Source organism: Anabrus simplex, chromosome 1 (assembly GCF_040414725.1).
Source record: "Anabrus simplex isolate iqAnaSimp1 chromosome 1, ASM4041472v1, whole genome shotgun sequence".
NCBI classification, from domain to species: domain Eukaryota; kingdom Metazoa; phylum Arthropoda; class Insecta; order Orthoptera; family Tettigoniidae; genus Anabrus; species Anabrus simplex.
In genome coordinates, this window is record NC_090265.1 from 1,136,934,391 (window position 1) to 1,136,954,018 (window position 19,628).

The 19,628-nt window shown below is 39.1% G+C and overlaps 1 protein-coding gene across 1 annotated transcript in view; it reads left to right on the plus strand.

Moving 5' to 3' along the window:
* The window catches only part of SCOT (Succinyl-CoA:3-ketoacid CoA transferase), a 140,929-nt gene that overhangs the window by 64,918 nt on the left and 56,383 nt on the right, over nucleotides 1-19,628 (plus strand). Inside the window, exon 5 of the mRNA XM_067137372.2 lies at nucleotides 5,557-5,725. Within this exon, the coding sequence (XP_066993473.1) occupies nucleotides 5,557-5,725 (169 nt within the window). The remainder of the gene's footprint in view (nucleotides 1-5,556; nucleotides 5,726-19,628) is intronic.

Below are 19,628 nucleotides of genomic sequence, written 5' to 3' on the forward strand. Positions count from 1 at the left end.
ACATTCTGTAGCATTAGTTTTGCAATAACTTTCACTCCCCCTACAAATAACTTCTGAACTGTACTATCGCCACAACTAAGCACTTTTATCAGAACCATAAACACACACTGCCCTTTTTTTACTAGTACTTTCATCCCAAAGAATTGAAACTTTCATCTTTCACAGCTTCCTTTAATCTTTCCTCATCCTCTTTGATGATTTCGAGGTACAGAACCTTCCTGCAGACTTTTAGCTGTGGGCAACTCTCCAGCACCTTAAAAAATCAATAGGCCTAATATTAGAGGGCTATTTGACATAATTTGAATGAATTAAATGATTATTGTTGTGAGTAAATGAGGGATCCAGCATGTATTATCTAGGCCTGAATGTCATTAAACGAGAAAACTAGCATAACCACACAAATTTTTTAGAAAAACATAACCTCAAATTTCTTCCTCAGAAAAATTGTATAGTATTGCACAAACATGGTCCTATATATTTCTCCATCCACTTGGATGATCAACTTATTCCAGTGGAATATTTGCCTCAATAAAAGCTAGAGTTGGAGATCAAATGAATGCGTCTTTATCGTATTTCGCTCGTTTTGCTGCTGAACTAGTGTCTGTGAGACTAGCTTGTCTTCTGATGCCTGTCGTCGTTAGCGCCTTTTCCTTGTTCTTCTTATATGAAATAGTAATCAGGAGATAGTGGGTTCGAACCCCACTGTCGGCAGCCCTGAAGATGGTTTTCCGCGGTTTCCCATTTTCACACCAGGCTGTACCTTAATCAAGGTCATGGCCACTTCCACTTCCTTCCCATTCTTAAGGCCTCACCTATTCCATCGTCGCCATAAGACATTTCTGTGTCTGTGTGATGTAAAGCTAATAGCAAAATAGCTTATGTGAAACTCTGTTATTAATGTGTTTCAGGCACGTGTCCTTTCTCTCCCACTCAGTTCGCACATTACAATATTTGCATATCAGTATCTTTCTAGTTTTGTCTAATATGTAAAATTCTTCCGATGCAAATTCTTTTTCTCGATCAAAAACTGTCACAACCACTTCAGTAAACTGAGCACAGATTAGGAAATTAAACACACCGATCAGCAGCAGCAGTTTTCAACAGGCAAGAGGAAATACACTGCCATGCCATCATCTAATTATGAATACATAATGAGTAAATTTCTTGCTTCACAGGTAGCTAATTGAGCGATGATCAATATACTATATATTAGCTTTTGATATATATCAAAAGGGTATAAAGTCCATTGTGGCATCGATTATAGGATTTTATTTTCACATCTTGCCTCGAATCTCCGTTAACTTCAAATGATGCAATTCCAAACAATTTCGTAAATTATTTCACTATTTTGCTTAAACGTAAATAGGTTCGCGTTTTTGAGCCAAGCTTGTAAAATTTTGCAATTTCGCACTTTGCGAAAAACAGGTGCCTCTATTGATAGGACCACTAGTAATGTAAATATTTGAGAATTAAATTTCAGGCCTTCCCCTAACCTACCATTTCACTCAGCATGAATAAAATGATTTATAGCCTAGATTTTAGTGGCTCATCCCCCGACTTTATATACTCATTTTCATTAAATTCTCTTCAGCTATTTTCTTGTGTTGCGTATGCATACAGACAGACAGAAATTATGGAAAATTAAAAAAAAAAATATATATGCATATCCTTGTTACTGTGGACATGACTGATACAGAAATACCATTCTGTTCAAATTCTGAATAATGTACAGACAGAATTCTTATTTTATATATACAGTTGAATCTGCTTTATACGTAACTCTGTTCTGCGTAATTCGTATTTGTACGTAATTTCCTTTAGGTCCCAGCAAAATGTAATTTAAAAGCTTGTTAATTAAACCTACGTAATCCGTTTATACGTAATTCACTGTTATACGTATAAAGTGTCAGTGAAATATAACTGAGTTGTGCATAATTGTAATGATCACATGCTTTTTTAAAAGAAACTACTGTATTTACGAAGTTTCCTCTTTGTCGGCGTAAGCAGAAGTAGAGAGGTTGGGTTTCGGTGCTGAAACAGAAGACAAAGAGTTTCACCGAGTGACATTGTTGACCCTTACTTATTGGCGGCGTAACAAAGGCCAACTGAGCGAGTCCCCTTCGCTCTCTATCTTGCTCCTCCTCTACCTTCGTCGTTTTTGACCTTCACAATGACGCCAAAGATTAAGATACGTTACAAGCAAAGTGAGCGGTTTCAGTGGGGAAACAAAAGAAAATACAGTAAATTTGTTTGAATATGAGAATTTCTTTCGTGGGAACAACGGAGGAGTAAAATGTCCACGGTGCCGGTATCTGGTGTTTACTGTTCAACAGTAGTTTTGTCATTCAGTTGCTATTGATTAGCCATCGAGGACAGTAAAAAGGAAAAGTTATACCCTACATGAAAAAGTAAAATTTGAGAAGTGGGCACTAATCCACACAAAACAAAAACTGAAATTGCTTCACACTTAGGGATTGCTTATACCACGCTATGTACAGTCATCAGAAACGTTATTTTGGATGGGTTTTAAAAACTGGGTTGAAAATCAGCAAAGCGCAGCAGTCGGCAAGAAGGAAGGTACGTAGATTTGGAGAAAGCACTTTTCACATTGTTCCAGCAAAAGCGGGCTCCAGCTCTACCAATTAGTGGAGACATGCTGAAGGCAAAAGTGATAGATTTAACTAAAATGAAGAGTATCACTGCTGATTTCAAGGCTTCATCAGGATGGTTGCAATGATTTAAGGAACGTCATGGAATCGCAGGGAGAACAATTTGGGGTGACTCAAAAGCTGTGGACGACATCACAGTGTAACACAGGAAAGAAGAGGTTTTGCCGGGTATCGTAAGCGATGATCAGCCTCCAAACATCTACAGTTGTGGTGAGACCAGCCTATTCTACAATCTCCTTCCTAATAAAACATTTCTACAATCTCCTTCCTAATAAAACATTTCTACAATCTCCTTCCTAATAAAACATTAGGTGAAAAAAGTGACTCATGCCATGGAGGGAAGAAAATTAAATTTCGTGTAACAGTACTTCTCGCCACCAATGTAGATGGATCTGGCGAACTTCCTCCACTTGTGATAGGAAATTCGAAGAATCCGAGGTGTTTTAAGGGTGCGAAAACAAAATCTAAGGAATATGAATCCAACAGAAATGCTTGGATGACTATGCTCCTAATGGAACAGTAGTTGAAAAAACTGGACATCAAAATGAAAATTAAATGTCGTATGGCTTTTAGTGCCGGGATATCCCGCAACGGGTTCGGATCGCCAGGTGCAGGCCTTTTAATTTGACTCCCGTAGGCGACCTGCGCGTCGTGATAAGGATGAAATGACGATGAAGACAACACATCCACCCAGCCCCCGTGCCAGGGAAATTAACCAATGATGGTTAAAATTCCCGACCCTGCCGGGAATAGAACCTAGGACCCCTGTGACCAAAGGCCAGCACGCTAACCATTTAGCCATGGAGCCGGACATTAAAATGAAAAAGAACAGAAGAAAATCCTTCTTCTTATGGATCGATGTGCAGCACATTCATCTCAAATCGTTCTGGAGAATGTCCGAGTGGAATTTTTCCCTGCTAACTGGAGCAGTGTTCTACAACCACTTGATTTGGGCATCATTGCAAATTTCAATGTGCATTATAGAAAAATGCTGGTTCAACATTTAATAACACTCATGAGTGATGCAGGAAATGAATCTCTCTCCATTAATTTGCTACAAGCCATGGACTTTATTTTGGCTGCCTGGAAGAAGGTGTCATCCTTCACAATCAGCAACTGTTTCCGCGGTTACGTGCCAGATGCGACCCGGCCATTATCGTGCCAATAGCGACCGAGCGGATAAGCATCGTGCCGCACGCAACGCACCAATCGCTTACAAGATCTGCATTAAGGGCTGTCACCAAGTGGCAGATTGCTTATAAGTAGCTAACTTGGTCTTTTCTAAAATAAAGTTCTGACACCGTGGTTAGCAGGTTCGAGTGCCATTGGTCGAAAGAAAAATATAATAATGTTGCTGGCTTTATGTCCCTGTAACTACTTTTATGGTTTAGGGAGACGCCGAGGTGCCGGAATTTAGTCCTGCAGGACTTATTTTACGTCACAGTAAATCCACCGACACAAAGCTGACGTATTTGAGCATGTTCAAATACCAGCGGACTGAGCCAGGATCGAACCTGCCAAGTTGGAGGCGGAAGACCAGCATCTCAACCATCTGAGCCACTTAGCCTGGACGAAAAAAAAATCACCATCAGAATGTTGGCCGGCAGGGTAGGAAAGTTGGTGGTAGACAGTTTCTAATCACTAGATTGCATGCCAAAAGCCGGGATTCAAATCCAAACCTTTTCGCAGTGTTCAAATGGAGTGAGGGGATATGATGCTGTTCATGGTGATTCGGCCGTCGGATGGCGACGTAAAGCATTGAGCAGACCCCTTGGTATTGTTCGAGAGGAGTAAGCTACGTGCTGAAACCGGGTTTCATCTCTCCCTACTTCTTTATCATAATCCCACATCCAGACGCATAGGCCGGCCAAGGACGTCAGGTAGAAAGACTTGCACCAGGCAAGGAATGGGAATGGGAAGGAAGCGGCACTGGTCTTAATTAAAGTACAGCCCCAGCATTTTTGCCTGGTGTGAAAATGGGAAATCACGGAAAACCATCTTCAGGGCTGTCGACAGTGTGATTTGAACCCACTATCTCCCGGATGCAAGCTCAGGGCCGCGCGCCTCTAACCGCATGGCCAACTCACCCAGTGGGAAAAGACGTAAACGCATCACCATGTTTCGTGTTGTAAAACGAGTTTCCCCCAGAAGTGTTATGTAACGTGGGGGTAGTAGCTGCTTATAGGACTTACTGAAATGGCATTGCACTTCGTTTAGCTTACCTTATCTTGGGTGATGACACAACTTATCAAATGACAATTTGCTTGTCAACGCCGGTCACATCCGGCACGCCACCGTTTCCGCAAAGCTGGTGTCTAACTAGAATACCGTATGAAGAGATTATTGCTGATGTATGCCAACAACGTGGTGGTGATGGACCAGCTACAAGCGATAGTGGCAGTGATGAGATAACGACTTGAATCTTGAAACATCTGAACTGAGTGAAGTGTTAAGTGCAATCGATGTGTGTAGGCGTTACATCAGTGCAAAAAGTTGTAGTAAAAATGCTTTGAATTCATTACTATGTTTGCGAAAGGTGGTTTATACTCTTAATGCAAGAGAAGTGAAACAAGTCAATCCATCTGATTTCTTTAAGGCTGGACCAAGTTCAAAATAATATTTTCTCTCCTAATGTATTTATTATTTGCAAGGATTTACTCATGTAGGTCTATTCTATTGGTTTTTCAGTAAATGTGTGATGTATTGTGTAAGTCTGATTTCTAAGTAATTCTGAGTTACACATAGTTTTTTCTCCTCCCCTTGATATACGTATAAGTCAGGTTCAACTGTATATCCATGGTACTGGGTCTGAATTGTAAAACATAATTGCTGTATGCTTTGTATGGGTTGTATCATTTATCCATATTACGGGTTTTGTTGGCTGTAGGAAGAGTGCTCGGAACTTCAATCCTGCCATGTGCAAGGCAGCAAAGGTGACGATTGTTGAAGTTGAAGAAATGGTTAACTTAGGAGATATCAAACCAGATGAGGTGCATGTCCCAGGAATCTATGTTGACAGGATCATTGTTGGACAGTGTTATGAGAAACGGATAGAGGTATGTATGTTCTCCTTTGACTAGCAGTACTCAGCTTTCATTCCCCTTCCTCAATTCATTTTTCGCTGTTGCATGCATGGAACTTGGGTTTATTGAGATGAAGATGATACGTCTGAAATATTAGTAGAATACAGATTTGTAAGTGAGAATGAGATATTCACACCATCCAGACATCACTAGATCTTTGTCCACTACTGGTCTTGGAGTTAGCACATTAAATTCCTTGCCCATTATGTGCTATTTTGATTTCCTGTTCTGCCATGAATTGAAGATCAGTTTGAGACATAGGAATGGAAACGATCATGGCATAAAGTAATGAACACCCCTAGCGGCTACCGCACTGCCTCTGTTGTCCTCTCCCACCTACAAAATACGTTCACCTTCAGCATGTGAGTGTTATGTATCACAAGCTAGTAAGTGTTGAAGTGTGCTGAGTTGTACCATACTCATAGTAGCAGTGTTGTATATTAAGGATCTGCCTTGTCAGTACAATATAATGCAGTGCCTATTTTATTGTCTAACCCGTTGGTATCCTCTTGAGACCTGAAGTCACATTTTTGATGGGATTTTATTTCCACATGCTACATAGTCACGTTTTGGGTTAAAAAGAATGGATAAATCACAAATACAAATTTTCTGGTTTGTTTTTGTTTTTAAACTTGATTTTTTGAGTGTACATTTAAATGGGCACTGGGACTTCGTAACCTAAAATTTAGTCGACAGTTCAGTATTATCCTAGAAACTTTATTGATGTATTTTCACTTCAGTGTCAAAGTTTGCAAGTTTTTAACAGTCATCAGATTGTCTACATTGTTTCTAGGTGTGGTAGGCAGCAAAACAATTGCTTTTGGCTGTCAGGCAGGGGAATAATCCACATTTCAAGCAATGAATTTTAGTCTTCTTCTGACAACCAGGGAATTTACACCTAGCAGAATTTTCTATTTCCGCAACTTTGGGAAGGTGTTTTCAAGATTTCTTCTGTCCTCTTTGTGGTAGTGGTGTTGTATTTGTTTTCTCTGGTCGACATCGTTTACGTGTGTTTGGAGTTTACTGTAGGCGATCATCATTTACTTCGTCACTGGTATCTTGATCCTTGGATTCTCTCAGAAGCCTATTGGCTACTAAAACTTTGATATCCAGAAACTGCAAAATATTTTTCCTATCATACTGGAGAAATATGTTGTCCTGTTGGTAGAGAATCCATACATTAGCAATGGCCAAGTCAGAAAAGAAAATAATTGTTTTTACCATCCATTTCTTGGTTCTGACTTTCACTCTGTAATAGCTATTCATACAGTCAATTAAATCAATTCCTCCCATTGATTCATTGTATTCTTTTACCATTACTGGCCTGATGACCAGAATGTATTTTTTCTCCTTCTTACTCCATCACCTGCATGTGTCTTGACTCGATACCTAATTTAGTCAAAGCTAAAGTGACTGGCTTTTGATCATACCATATCAAAACTATCTGCCCGTCTTGTCTAACTGATAAATCGCAAGTCCCTCTCCCCATTTTTGCCATGACTTTGTCATCAGTTAAATGAACAGAAGGATGTATCTGAGATTTCATGATAGTTCCAGTGGCGTAGATGTGCTTCCTGCTAAGTTCCTCTAAAAGAGCAATACTAGTAAAATATCTGTAAAAAAATGTGAGAGACCCCTCTGGTAAGGTTTCTGCAAGTCTCATAACATCAGAATCCCCAACACCTAATTTATTTGAACCCGTTTTTAATTAATTTCGTGTGGCTATTTCTAGCCGAGTGCTGCCCTTGTAAGGCAGACCCTCCGATGAGGGTGGGCGGCATCTGCCATTTGTAGGTAACTGCGTGTTATTGTGGTGGAGGATAGTGTTATGTGTGGTGTGTGAGTTGCAGGGATGTTGAGGACAGCACAAACACCCAGCCCCCGGGCCATTGGAATTGACGAATTAAGGTTAAAATCCTTGACCCGGCCAGGAATCAAACCCAGGACCCTCTGAACCGAAGGCCAGTGCGCTGACCATTCAGCCAACGAGTCGGACATTTGAACCCGTAGAACCCTTAGATGTCTCTGGAAATGTACCTTTCCCCTGATATATTTCAAAATCTAACACCAGGCTTGTCGGTGCAGCTAATATAACATTTTTTTAACCCTTCAGGATTGGCTTTATTCTTTACAAATTGCTTAACCCTACAAGACCCTGTGAATGGGATCATCTGTTCATCTTCTGCTACAGTAGTCAACCATGGCAACTGCAAGCACCCCTGTCTAATCCTATTCAGTAAAGGTCTGACCTTCCATAACTTATCTTCTTGCCTTCCTTCTTCAGATACTTCAGTATCGTCCAGAACTTTCAAGTTACTTCTGATGGCAAAATACAAATCCCTAGTTATTCTGTCTGCCATGGCTGGGACCCTCCTAGCCCAGTACATTCGCACTGTAGGATAACCCAAACAGGACATGAGGAGAGTAGCACCAAGAAACGCTTTGATATCATGTACTTTCAAATTCAGGCTCTTGCCACGTACTTGTATTTACTTCATTTCGCCTGCAAAACAATATCTGTAAAATACATATTTGTATAATCTGTTATGTTCCAATTTTCTCTGTCTTTTGAGCCAATTGTAGCTCCAATTGCTGCCTCTGGGACTTGCGCTCCATCAAATCTGTTTGAAAGAAAAAAAATAACATAGTTACACTAGAAACAAAAATACCAACATAATTTTTTAGCGACATTCCACATTTTTTAACTTAAAAATTATTAAGAGAAGTACGTACATATCCGTTTTTTTCCACTGCAAACGATTTGTTCCTTGGGACTCCCCTGGGTTCAATGTCCTCTCTTTCATCTGTCTCGCTGCTTTCCCTTTCGTGATCACTGAGTATCACATCATCATCATCATTGTTGTAGCATATGCAGGGACAATATCTGCATCACTGTCATCACTGCTACTCAAATTTAGATCAGACAAGTCTGCAGAAAGCAAGGCATCTAAAATTTTCTCAGGATCATTAGCAGGTATTCAGTGGTTACGACGCTCTGAAAGCAATTAAAAAATATGAATGCTAAAATAAGCATAAATGAATGTTTATTAATAATTACTAACTTACAAATGAATGGAATTAGCATTTTCTGGATGTATGTTGGTAAAAATCTCATACACAATTATAGAACCATTACAAGTTTCAAAAGTATGATTATGTGATTACGATGATGATTACGGAAGTATGACCTAACGTCCATCTGAATGGACGTTGCAACTTTTTTCATGTTGTTCAAAATTCATTCAACTAATTGAAACAAAATACACATCAATTTTTAGTACAACTCCTGTATGTTAAAGTTTGTGCATAAAATTATAATAGTATTAGGTTCATATCATAATAATATGTAAATAAATTGAGAGTACACACTTCCCGCCTCTGCTCCAGATGTGTGCTCCATTTCAAAGAGCTGCTGGAACTTCTCTTGTCATTCACTTGCCGTAAAATGCCAGCAGATGGAAGCACAATACTGCCCATACTGTTGGATGCTTGGTTCTTGTATCTCAGATATAGAGTTAGACAGTAAGAACTTGAAAACTGATGTCCATTTAAATGTACGGCAGGTCTCAGGAGGATATACATGTTTTTTTGCTTTACATCCCACTAACTACTATTTTTACGGTTTTGTAGACGCCGAGGTGCCAGAATTTTGTCCCCAGGAGTTCTTTTATGTGCCAGTAAATCTGCTGACACAAAGCTGACGAATTTGAGCCCCTTGAAATACTACTGGACTGAGTAAGGATCAAACCTGCCAGGTTGGGGTCAGGTCAGCGCCCCAACCGCCTGAGCCACTTAGCCTGGTGATATTGTCTAACACACATTGATATGCAAGTACATGTTTTGAGAATATAAAAACAATCTCTTCTTCGGCTTCTGGTTAAAATCACTTAAGCATATTAGACCTGTTGAATATTGTACAATCTAACATAAAACTGTCCACAAACAATTAAAAATACATTAAAAATTCAAACACAGATTTTTAAACGATATTTATAGGATCATGACACAACATGAATAAATCACAACATGAATATTTATTCATGTTGGATTTTTCAATGTGTTTTTAACTGGAGATTGTTTGTGGACAGTTTTATATTAGATTGTACAATTTTTAATAGGTCTAATGTGCTTAAGTGATTTTAACAAGAAGCTGAAGAAGTAAATGCTTTTATATTCTCGAAACATGTACTTGCATATCAATATGTGTTAGACAATATCACCAGGCTAAGTGGCTCAGACGGTTGGGGCGCTGACCTTCTGGCCCCAACTTGGCACGTTTGATCCTGACTCAGTCCAGTGGTATTTCAAGGTGCTCAAATTCGTCAGCATTGTGTCAGCAAATTTACTGGCACTTAAAAGAACTCCTGCGGGACAAAATTCTGATACTTAAAGTGGGACATAAAGCAAATAGCGTTCTTCTTCTTCTTATTATTATTATTCTTGGACAATAAACTAGGTACTGTATTGTATTGACAATGTCAAAAAGATATCAGTGAAAGTTTTTAGGCATTTGCTCTATCAACCAGTGTTTCGTCTTAGGTCTGACACTAGACTCATCCGAGTGGGATGTGTCAGACCCTACCTACTGACGCTGGGGTGTATGCAGGTGAACTTATCAGAAACCCTTATAAGAAGCACAGTCTGATAACTGCATACGGGAGATAAATCTCCACAATCAAATTATTGCCCGCCTAGCAATTTCTAATGGAAAATTCTAAATTCCCATGGAGGAAATTAGATATTTTTCACCAATAGAGCCTGTCAAAGGAATGTAAAATGGATCAGAGAAGTAAGAGAGGATCTGAAGGAAATAGACCTTACAACGGAAGACACCATTAATAAGATAACATTGAATATAAAACTCAAACCTCTGCTTTACCCTTACATGAAACAAACCAACACCACGCATATTTTCAACCGAGGAAAGGGCACGAAGATCGGAGCATCTGAAGAAGTACTGGGAGGACCGCAAAGCCCGAACAATCCCTTCAAAGAGTCCTGAATAATGGACTGACTAAAGTGATCCTCTGTGGTCATAAAATAAGAAAGAGGAAGACAGGATCTGTACTCTTGTACTATTCGGATATCACCTGATTACTAGGTTGAGGAGTGTGACCACAGGAAATGTAGCACCAGCCAGTCTGGCTGAAGCATAGTGATACCTGTCTTACTAGAAATTATTGTAGTTTAGTGCAAAGAACACTAATTCGAGAGCTAGGCCAATAATGTTTTACGTATAGGATAATTATCCTGGATGATCACCTATTTCCATATTATTTCACAATTCTCTGAAGACAGAAAAGAATGGCTGAGAGAGGCACGTGTAAGGACTGTGGGTGAGAGTGGGAACTAAGAAAAATGAGGGAAGAGATAGCGAGTTAGACTTGTAACAGAGGACAGGAATGAAGATCTCGCAGATTACCAGTAGCAAGAGCCCAACCCAAAATACGAGGGTGAATCAAAAAGTCGGTTACACTTCCAAGTTTTGGCCATTTACGAAAGCACCTACATAGGGCAACACAGAGACTGTAAATATTTCTCGGAGCGGTCAACCAAATTTTCGACTCCATATGCGTAGAAATCACCTCTAGCGTAATGTAACCACCTGGAGACAGCTGCTTTAACTTCCTCTTCGTTTTGGAATCGTCCACTGAGATCCTTTTTCAGCTTACCAAACACATGATAATCGCATGGTGCTAAGTCTGGACTGTATGGAGGATGTTGCCATATCTCCCACTTGAATCGCTGCAGCAGTTCGGACATTTGGTGGGCTGTGTGAGGTGTTGCATTATCGTGCAACAATATCACACCGGCGTTCAATTTTCCCCGCCACTTTTCTTTAATTGTCTTAAGCAACCGGTTCAACGTTTGAAAATACGAAGCAGAGTTGATTGTTGTGCCTTTCAGCTTAAATTCAATGTGCATCACACCCTCCATGTCGAACAACACTGTCGCCATTACCTTTCCTGCTTACGGTTGGACCTTGGCCTTCTTTCATGGTGGTGATGTGTTGTGCACCCATTCCATCGATGTTCCCTTTGTTTCGGGGTTGAAGTGGTGGACCCACGTTTCATTCCCCATGATGATTCGCCATGGACACCCATTGCCCTCCACAGAATACCGTTGCAAAAATGCCAGTGACGATTGGAAACGTAGTCCCTTGTGAACATCGGTGAGCAGACATGGGAGCCATCTTTCACACAGTTTACGAAATCCAAAGTGCTTGGTGAACAATGGAGAACACACTGCCATTGCACGTTATAATTTTTTTTTTTTTTTTTTTTCTTCATATTGTCAAAGTATCAACTTGTGAAAATTTAAATTTATAATTCCACCTTTACAATACAATAAACACACTGCCATACAAAAGGTTCAGCATGCTGGCAATTTCCTGCAGTGTTATGCGCCGATTCTCTCCGATGATCCCATCCACGTGGTCAACATTTGCAATGGTACTGGATGTTGCGGACCTGGCTTCACAATATTCATCCGTGAGATCCGTGCGTCGAATTGTTTACACTACTTAACAATACCTGGGCTAGAAATTGCACGCTCACCACATACAGCAGTGATTTCACGATGAATGTCTGTGCAATTGAGCCGTTTATCCCATAGAAATCTGATAATTGCAGGCGCCTGCAATTTGGAGTGAACACCCAGTTAACGCACCATTGAGCATAGCTGCTCTACACACACAACACGACGGGATATCACACCAACCTTCCTATTGGACGTGTCGGCTCCACATTGGCCATGGTTGCGACACACAGCGTGCTCTCGCGGTGAGCTTTTTGATTCGCCGTCGTACATAAAAGATGACAGAAGAAAACAATGTTATTGGCTTCACGTCCCACAACTACCATTTATGGTTTTCGGAGACGCCGAAGTGCCAGAATTTAGTCCCGCAGGAGTTCTTTAATGTGCCAGTAAATCTACCAATACAAGGCTGATGCATTTGATCGCCTTCAATACCACCAAACTGAGCCAGGATCAAACCTGCAAAGTTGGGGTCAGAAGACCAGCGCCTCAAGCGTCTGAGCCACTCAGTCCGGCAAAGATGACAGAAGACTGTTTGGCAATAGCACCTTTTGACTGTGCGAGGGAAGCAACAGGAAACCACCTGACGCCTCGTTTCTCCAGTACACTGCCCCGTTTTTACCATCAAGGTAATTTGCCACAGACTAGTCAGCCGATCCCAGTGTGCTCAGTCCGAAATATGATAAAATAATGCCCTAAAATACATACATCTTGGATCTTGATGGGAACATATAACTAAATACGGACACAGTGAGGTCAATTAAAACTACAAATAAAGCAAGGCAAAGCATCACGTCAGTTTTGGAGGAAAATCTGTGTATTAAAAAAACAAGATAAATATTTTTAAAAATAGCTAAGTATCAAATAATCAGATTTACATGACTCAGATTGTTGTTTTCCTTTTCAGCTGGATAAAGTCCATCTTGAGAATCAGAATATTTTACAAATTTATAATGTATGCCGACACACATACTTAACAAATCAAAGCTTGAAATTTCATTAATTTTAACATATGGGCTTGCGTGCGTGAACCACGCTCCTGGCTTTTACTTTCTTGTTAACACTTTTAACTGTAGATGAGTACGTTCCCCATTTCTGCACACTTGACATTGCAGTGGGGTCCCTAACCTTAAGAATGCGCAAAAGGGGGGGACAAAACTAACCTAACTGTACAATATATAACACGCTGAGTGGTAAAACATCCTACTCACAAATATATGCCTGTCGAGCCATGAACAAACTCATGAGCATAACAAACAAATGCGGATAGGAGCCACACAAACAAAAACATGTAAATGGCAATATATACATTCAAAGAAACAAAAACATGATATCATATTTTCCAGGGTTCACCAAGGAAAGCATGCGGCATTCATGCAACTCGCATCCACTTAAAAGCCACAACGAAAATGAAAGGAAACATAATTAGACATTAAGCAACACTTCCTATTTAACACAGGTTCCTGAAAAATAATTACAGGACACAAAAACAATAAAAAAATGATAGAGTAGGCTTTACCTTTCAACGCCTATTTCAACGTTGTAACCTGGAAGAGATGACACGAGCCAAATATTCCTCAGCGCTGTTATATCATGAAAGGAAATCTGAAACAAACGTCACGATATAAAACTCTCATCATCTGCCACAACCGTAGAGACATGGACAGAAACGAAGGGAAAAAAATCACAAATTATAGGCCGCTCAAGTAAAACTCTCCTCGGTAGACAAACATATCACCCTCGCCAACACACGGCAGAATGACTCAAAGTGGAGATCAACGTCTCCCAAAATAAAGCAGCAATACCCAAACCACAGGGTCCAACCCTTTACACACGCTGCTCAACAGTCTACCCGAGGCAAGTCACACAATCAAGAAAATGCAGGCCTTTTAGATGAGGAACGCATCCTCTTACTCAAAATCACACAAATAATATCTCATGTCCTAAAGTTGCATAAAACTGAAGAAATATGAAGAACGTCGTCTAACATTCGCCCGCATGAAAAGAAACGAGACCGCGCTGGTCACAAAGCACTCGAGCACAAAGTAAACATGAATAATAAAGTGGCCCAACTCTGTAATACATATGATGAACTGAAACTAAGAAATTGCCACATTGACAATCGGTCATGTCTGAACATCGGAAAGTTATTGAAATATCTCAATCCAACATCGCAAGAAACTCACATAGATGATGTATGTATGTTTAGTCCTCAGCCCGAAGGCTGATTGGATCCTCAACAGCTCCGCCATCAGCTGTCATAGATGGCCTGGGCATCACTGAAGAGGCGTACTAGGGAAATGAGGAGTGAGGTAGTTTGCCGTTGCTTTCCTCACCGAGCCAGAAGTTGCTATTACATATCAGTCTGCCAAGCCCACTGAAATGCATGCACCAACCGACCCTATGAGCAATATTTTCACACCATTCATAGCAGGGACTGGCTGCAGAAGGAATGGCATTACTAGCATCACTCATACCTGTCACTTTCATTTTGTCAAAGCCAAGGATAAAGCTGAGACAGATCAATGAAAGTAACAAAATTGCTCTAGCCCATACCAGAAGACATAGTGCACTGTAAACACGTCGTCTTGCAAGCAAAGGCACACATAGATAATAATAATAATAATAATAATAATAATAATAATAATAATAATAATAATAAATATTAAATTGATAATAATAATAATAATAACAATAATACATTTTACAGAAAATTTATTCTAATATTCGGAACTCGAAATACAAAACTGCGTTCGTGAAACTCATGAATTAATAATTAATTTACCACCTAGATATACAAAATAGTCGTGAAGATGACACTAACAACTTCGTGGATCCACCCTCCACCATCTTACACACTCATTCACACATCATGCAATAAATCCCAGAAAACGTGACGGCATGTTTCTGTAGACTTCGAGCTCCCATTAATAATACATTAATCTCGTCCTTCCTGACTTTAATTTGAATCCCAATCTACATTTACAATTAAGCCCCGAGACGTACACTGCGTCTCAAATATTGAAACAAAACAAATCAAAAAAAAATATATAAGGCAAAAAAAACTGACTTGTAAAAGAAATGACACTAACCACTCAGCTAAATAAATCAGAATAACATGTAAGAAAGCAAGCTGCGACCTCATGCAAACGGTCCACATTTACGTTACAATTATATTTACATTAACAAGCTTCCTATCATTTACTTTAAATAGGACGTAGTCCTTCCAAACAAAGCTACATCTACAGAAATTAAATATCAAACTAACCTATCCCCTTTTGCAACATTAAACACGTTCACACTCACATAATTACATTAAAACTCAGTACTCATCTGTTATCTTGACTTGTGGCCGCTCGTCTTCAGGAGACAGCCAATCCCATCTTGCTTTTTAGCCCGCCATATCGATAATAATGCTGCCTTCAGAAAAGACTTGGATCAGTCCTTTAGTCTCCATCGAGGGGTAGAAAGGTGATGTATTTCCGTTGCTGCTTCTGCTTCTGGATGTCGTCTAAAACATCCCCTCGTTTACGATGTAGAAATTAGGTCAAGATCAACCGGCCGGTTACGAGAATACTACAGCCGGGGTAAACTCCACCGACCGTGAAACCAGTTCCCATTCAGTCGCAGAACCGCTTCTCTTATCTACTCCCGTAACTAGGTCAAATATTCCCCATATTATAAATGGCTGAACTGAAAATGGTAAAGTTTATGCCCTTGGGAAACGATTTACACAGGCAGGCTACTATGCACTTTGAAATGATTAAATAGAACTGTTCTCTCCCTTTGGTAATCGTAAGTTAAATGCCAGTCTCCCAGTATTAGAAAACTTGAGTATATCAAATGTGGACTGAGCGACTTCCAACAAAATCTTACGAGTCCCCACACGATCACTCGCGTAAATAAAAACTTCTTCTTACGATGTTACTTGCACAGAATCTCGCCGAATAATAGGGTAACTAACTGACGTGGTCCATGTTTTTATTAACTCGTCCTTGAAGACGCCGTCGTATCCTCAATTGGGGCCATCTTTTCCCCTAGACCAATGCCTAGTCATATCGACGGTGGCTCAATCATTTCATTGGCTCGACGTATTTTTTGAGAAGAGATTGTGTTGTACTAGTTGTTTCAGAATTCTTGAATCCTGCATCCTCATGATATGTCCAAAGAATCCAAGTCTCCTCTTACGCATAGTATCTGTAATGGGTTCTAGCTCTTTGTACATGACTTTGTTAGGTATTACCTGCCACTGTCCATCTTTCTGGTATTTTTTGTTGATGCAGGTTCTTCCAATCCTCCTTTCAATTTTCTGAAGTCTGTCAGTCTTTGATTGTGAAAGTGTTTCTGCTGCATATGTAGCTTCCGGTTTTATGGCTGTATTGTAGTGTTTTATTTTTGCATTTATTGTTAGACATTTCTTTTCGTAGATATCCCATGTTAATTTTTGTGTTTTAGCTAATCTGTTTGTTCTTGTTTGGATTGAGATTATTTTCATTTAGGTTATGTATTATTACTTCTCCAAGATATTTAAATTGAGTTACTATTTTGATTTTATTACCATTTATGGTAACTTCTTTTAGTTGTGTTGGTTTTTGGAGCATAATTTCTCGTTTTTCAAATGTTATTTTGAGGCCAATTTTATTTGCAATGTTTTGAAGTTCTGATGTCTGGATTTTTGTTTCTTTTATGTCCACTGCTAGTAATGCTAAATTGTTGGCAAAACCCAGGCAATTTGTTTTGAACTTTTGGCCAATCTTTATTTTTGGGGGACATTTCCTAAACCATTCCCTCATTACCATATCTAGAGCACAATTAAATAATAGTGGTGAGAGCCCATCTCCCTGCCATAGTCCAGTTTTAACTTCAAATGTGTCTGATGTTTCACCCCTAAACTTCCCTTTTGTTTTGTTGTGAGTGAGAATCAGTTTTATCATGTTTATTAATTTGGGGTGTAGTCCAAGTGTTTTATAATTTTAAACAGAGATTCTCTCTATGGATGCAATCGTAAGCTTTCTTGAAATGTTATCACCCTATCTCTGTTTCTTCTCCTGTTATAGTCCATTATCAACTTAGGACTCATGATCTGGTCAGGACAGCTCCTCCAGGGTCTGAAACCTCCTTGATATTCTCCTAGTCTTTCTCAAGTTGTAAACTTACCCTATTAAGGATGATTATTGAAAATATTTTATATGTTATGTCTAGGAGCAAGTTTCCCCTGTAGTTATTAGGGTCTGTTTTGTCTCCTTTTTTTTTGTGCTGTGGGTGGAAAGAGTGAAACATCTGGTATAAAACATGGAAACTTCAATAAAACTATTTCTGCAGGCAGGTATATTGCGCCCTTCCTGCGTCCAGGTCGCTGCACGTAAAAGGAATCCCAGCCAACTTCTCAGGGCATTTCAATGTATAAGTTGTTTTACATGGGGTCAAAGAAAAGTTGATACGCCGAGTCTTATTATCTAAGTACCTGAGGATTCAATGGATGTCTCCATCCGACGCGTTAATGAGTCGACATGATCATCTCAGACAACTTATTACCTGAATTCTAAGATACCTTAAAGTGTAGCAGAATAGTAATTTTTAACTACAATTATTTATTAAGTAAAATGTTTATGAATCTTGGAAGAGAAAAAAGTAACAATATAATTAAAATCTGAAATTGATTGATTTATGTATCTGGATTGATAAATTTATTTTTATAATGATCACTTTTGGTCTGTATGCTTCCCTTCATCACTATTGAAATTGGCTAAAATCTTATTTACAACCTTCCTTAAATGAAATTCTAAATAAATATAATCTCCCTTTGGGAAATCTGGTTGCATTGAAATCACATTCCTTTCAATTAACATTTGTTATGTGTAATACTCTAAGTTGCTCTTACAACATTAATTTTTGATAGCTTTACATCTGAATACAACTTCTGAATTCTAGCCTGACTAGTGCATTATCTCATGGATTCTTTTATGGTTCTCTTAAGCCTTCAGAACTCTGACAAGTTTCTTGTTTGCCTCAGCCATGAATTAGCTGTCATTAACTAAAAAACTACCTTACTATTCAAGAATATGCTTCAAATTCACATTCCTATCTAAGTTAATGTAATCATAGAATCAAGCATGTTATATACAACCTTAACTAGTTCTAAGTAAGACTGTAAGATCTCACATTTATTACCTTCAGTTAGGAAAAACTTATTTACGAAGACATAAAACAATATTAATCCATATACGTTCTCACATTCAACAGCAGTGATCTTTTCTTATTACTCAAATTATGCCAAGTTCAACTTAAATGAATGCAGCTATCTATATATATGAAGTTCTACTTTCATGTCCAAGTATAACAAATATTTATTCATAGTAGGGATATTATTTGATGATCATGACCTATTATCCTATCTTATATGAGATTAGGATATGTTGCAATTATAGTAGTACGTGACCTCTTGATTACATACAGTAGCATGTTACTCGATTAATAACACACATGATCCTAGCTTGCGTTGATATTTATATTCCTTACATTAAATATTCCCTTTCTTTTTTCAATCTTGACATAGAATATACTTTATTTAAATCATCTTTCATTTCTTCTTTCATATATCAACTTCGTATTTTTATAAAGCATCCATTTCAAATCATATTTCTTCTTATTATTACCTCTTCCTAATAACACATTCCCTTGATGCACAGGTAATCTTTAACACTGGATACCGGGCGAGATGGCCGTGCGCGTAGAGGCACGCGGCTGTGAGCTTGCATCCGGGAGATAGTAGGTTCGAATCCCACTATCGGCAGCCCTGAAGATGGTTTTCCGTGGTTTCCCATTTTCACACCAGGCAAATGCTGGGGCTGTACCTTAATTAAGGCCACGGCCGCTTCCTTCCAACTCCTAGGCCTTTCCTATCCCATCGTCGCCATAAGACCTATCTGTGTCGGTGCGACGTAAAGCCCATAGCAGAAAAAGAGTAACACTGGATCAATATCTTCTTAACTCATCATAACATTCATCTTACTTGTTTACATTCCAATACCTCATAACCTATCTTATAATACCACTGTATTACGTATCTGTATACTCAGAATATGTTCCCTACATTCATCTCAAAACTATCACTTGGATTCTAAATGATTTTTTAATATTTTCTTCCGACATGAATTTCGTTTTTAGCTGTGGCATAACATTACTTAAGGCATTATTCTCTTTTTTCTATTGGGATCTGCATGTACTTCCTTTTAAATCGAATTATCATGAAGTCACTCGCGAGAATCTAACATGTTAAAAGGTTAATTCTGAAGATTAAAAAACTGTCCTACAGCTATATTTCAACTACATACAACCT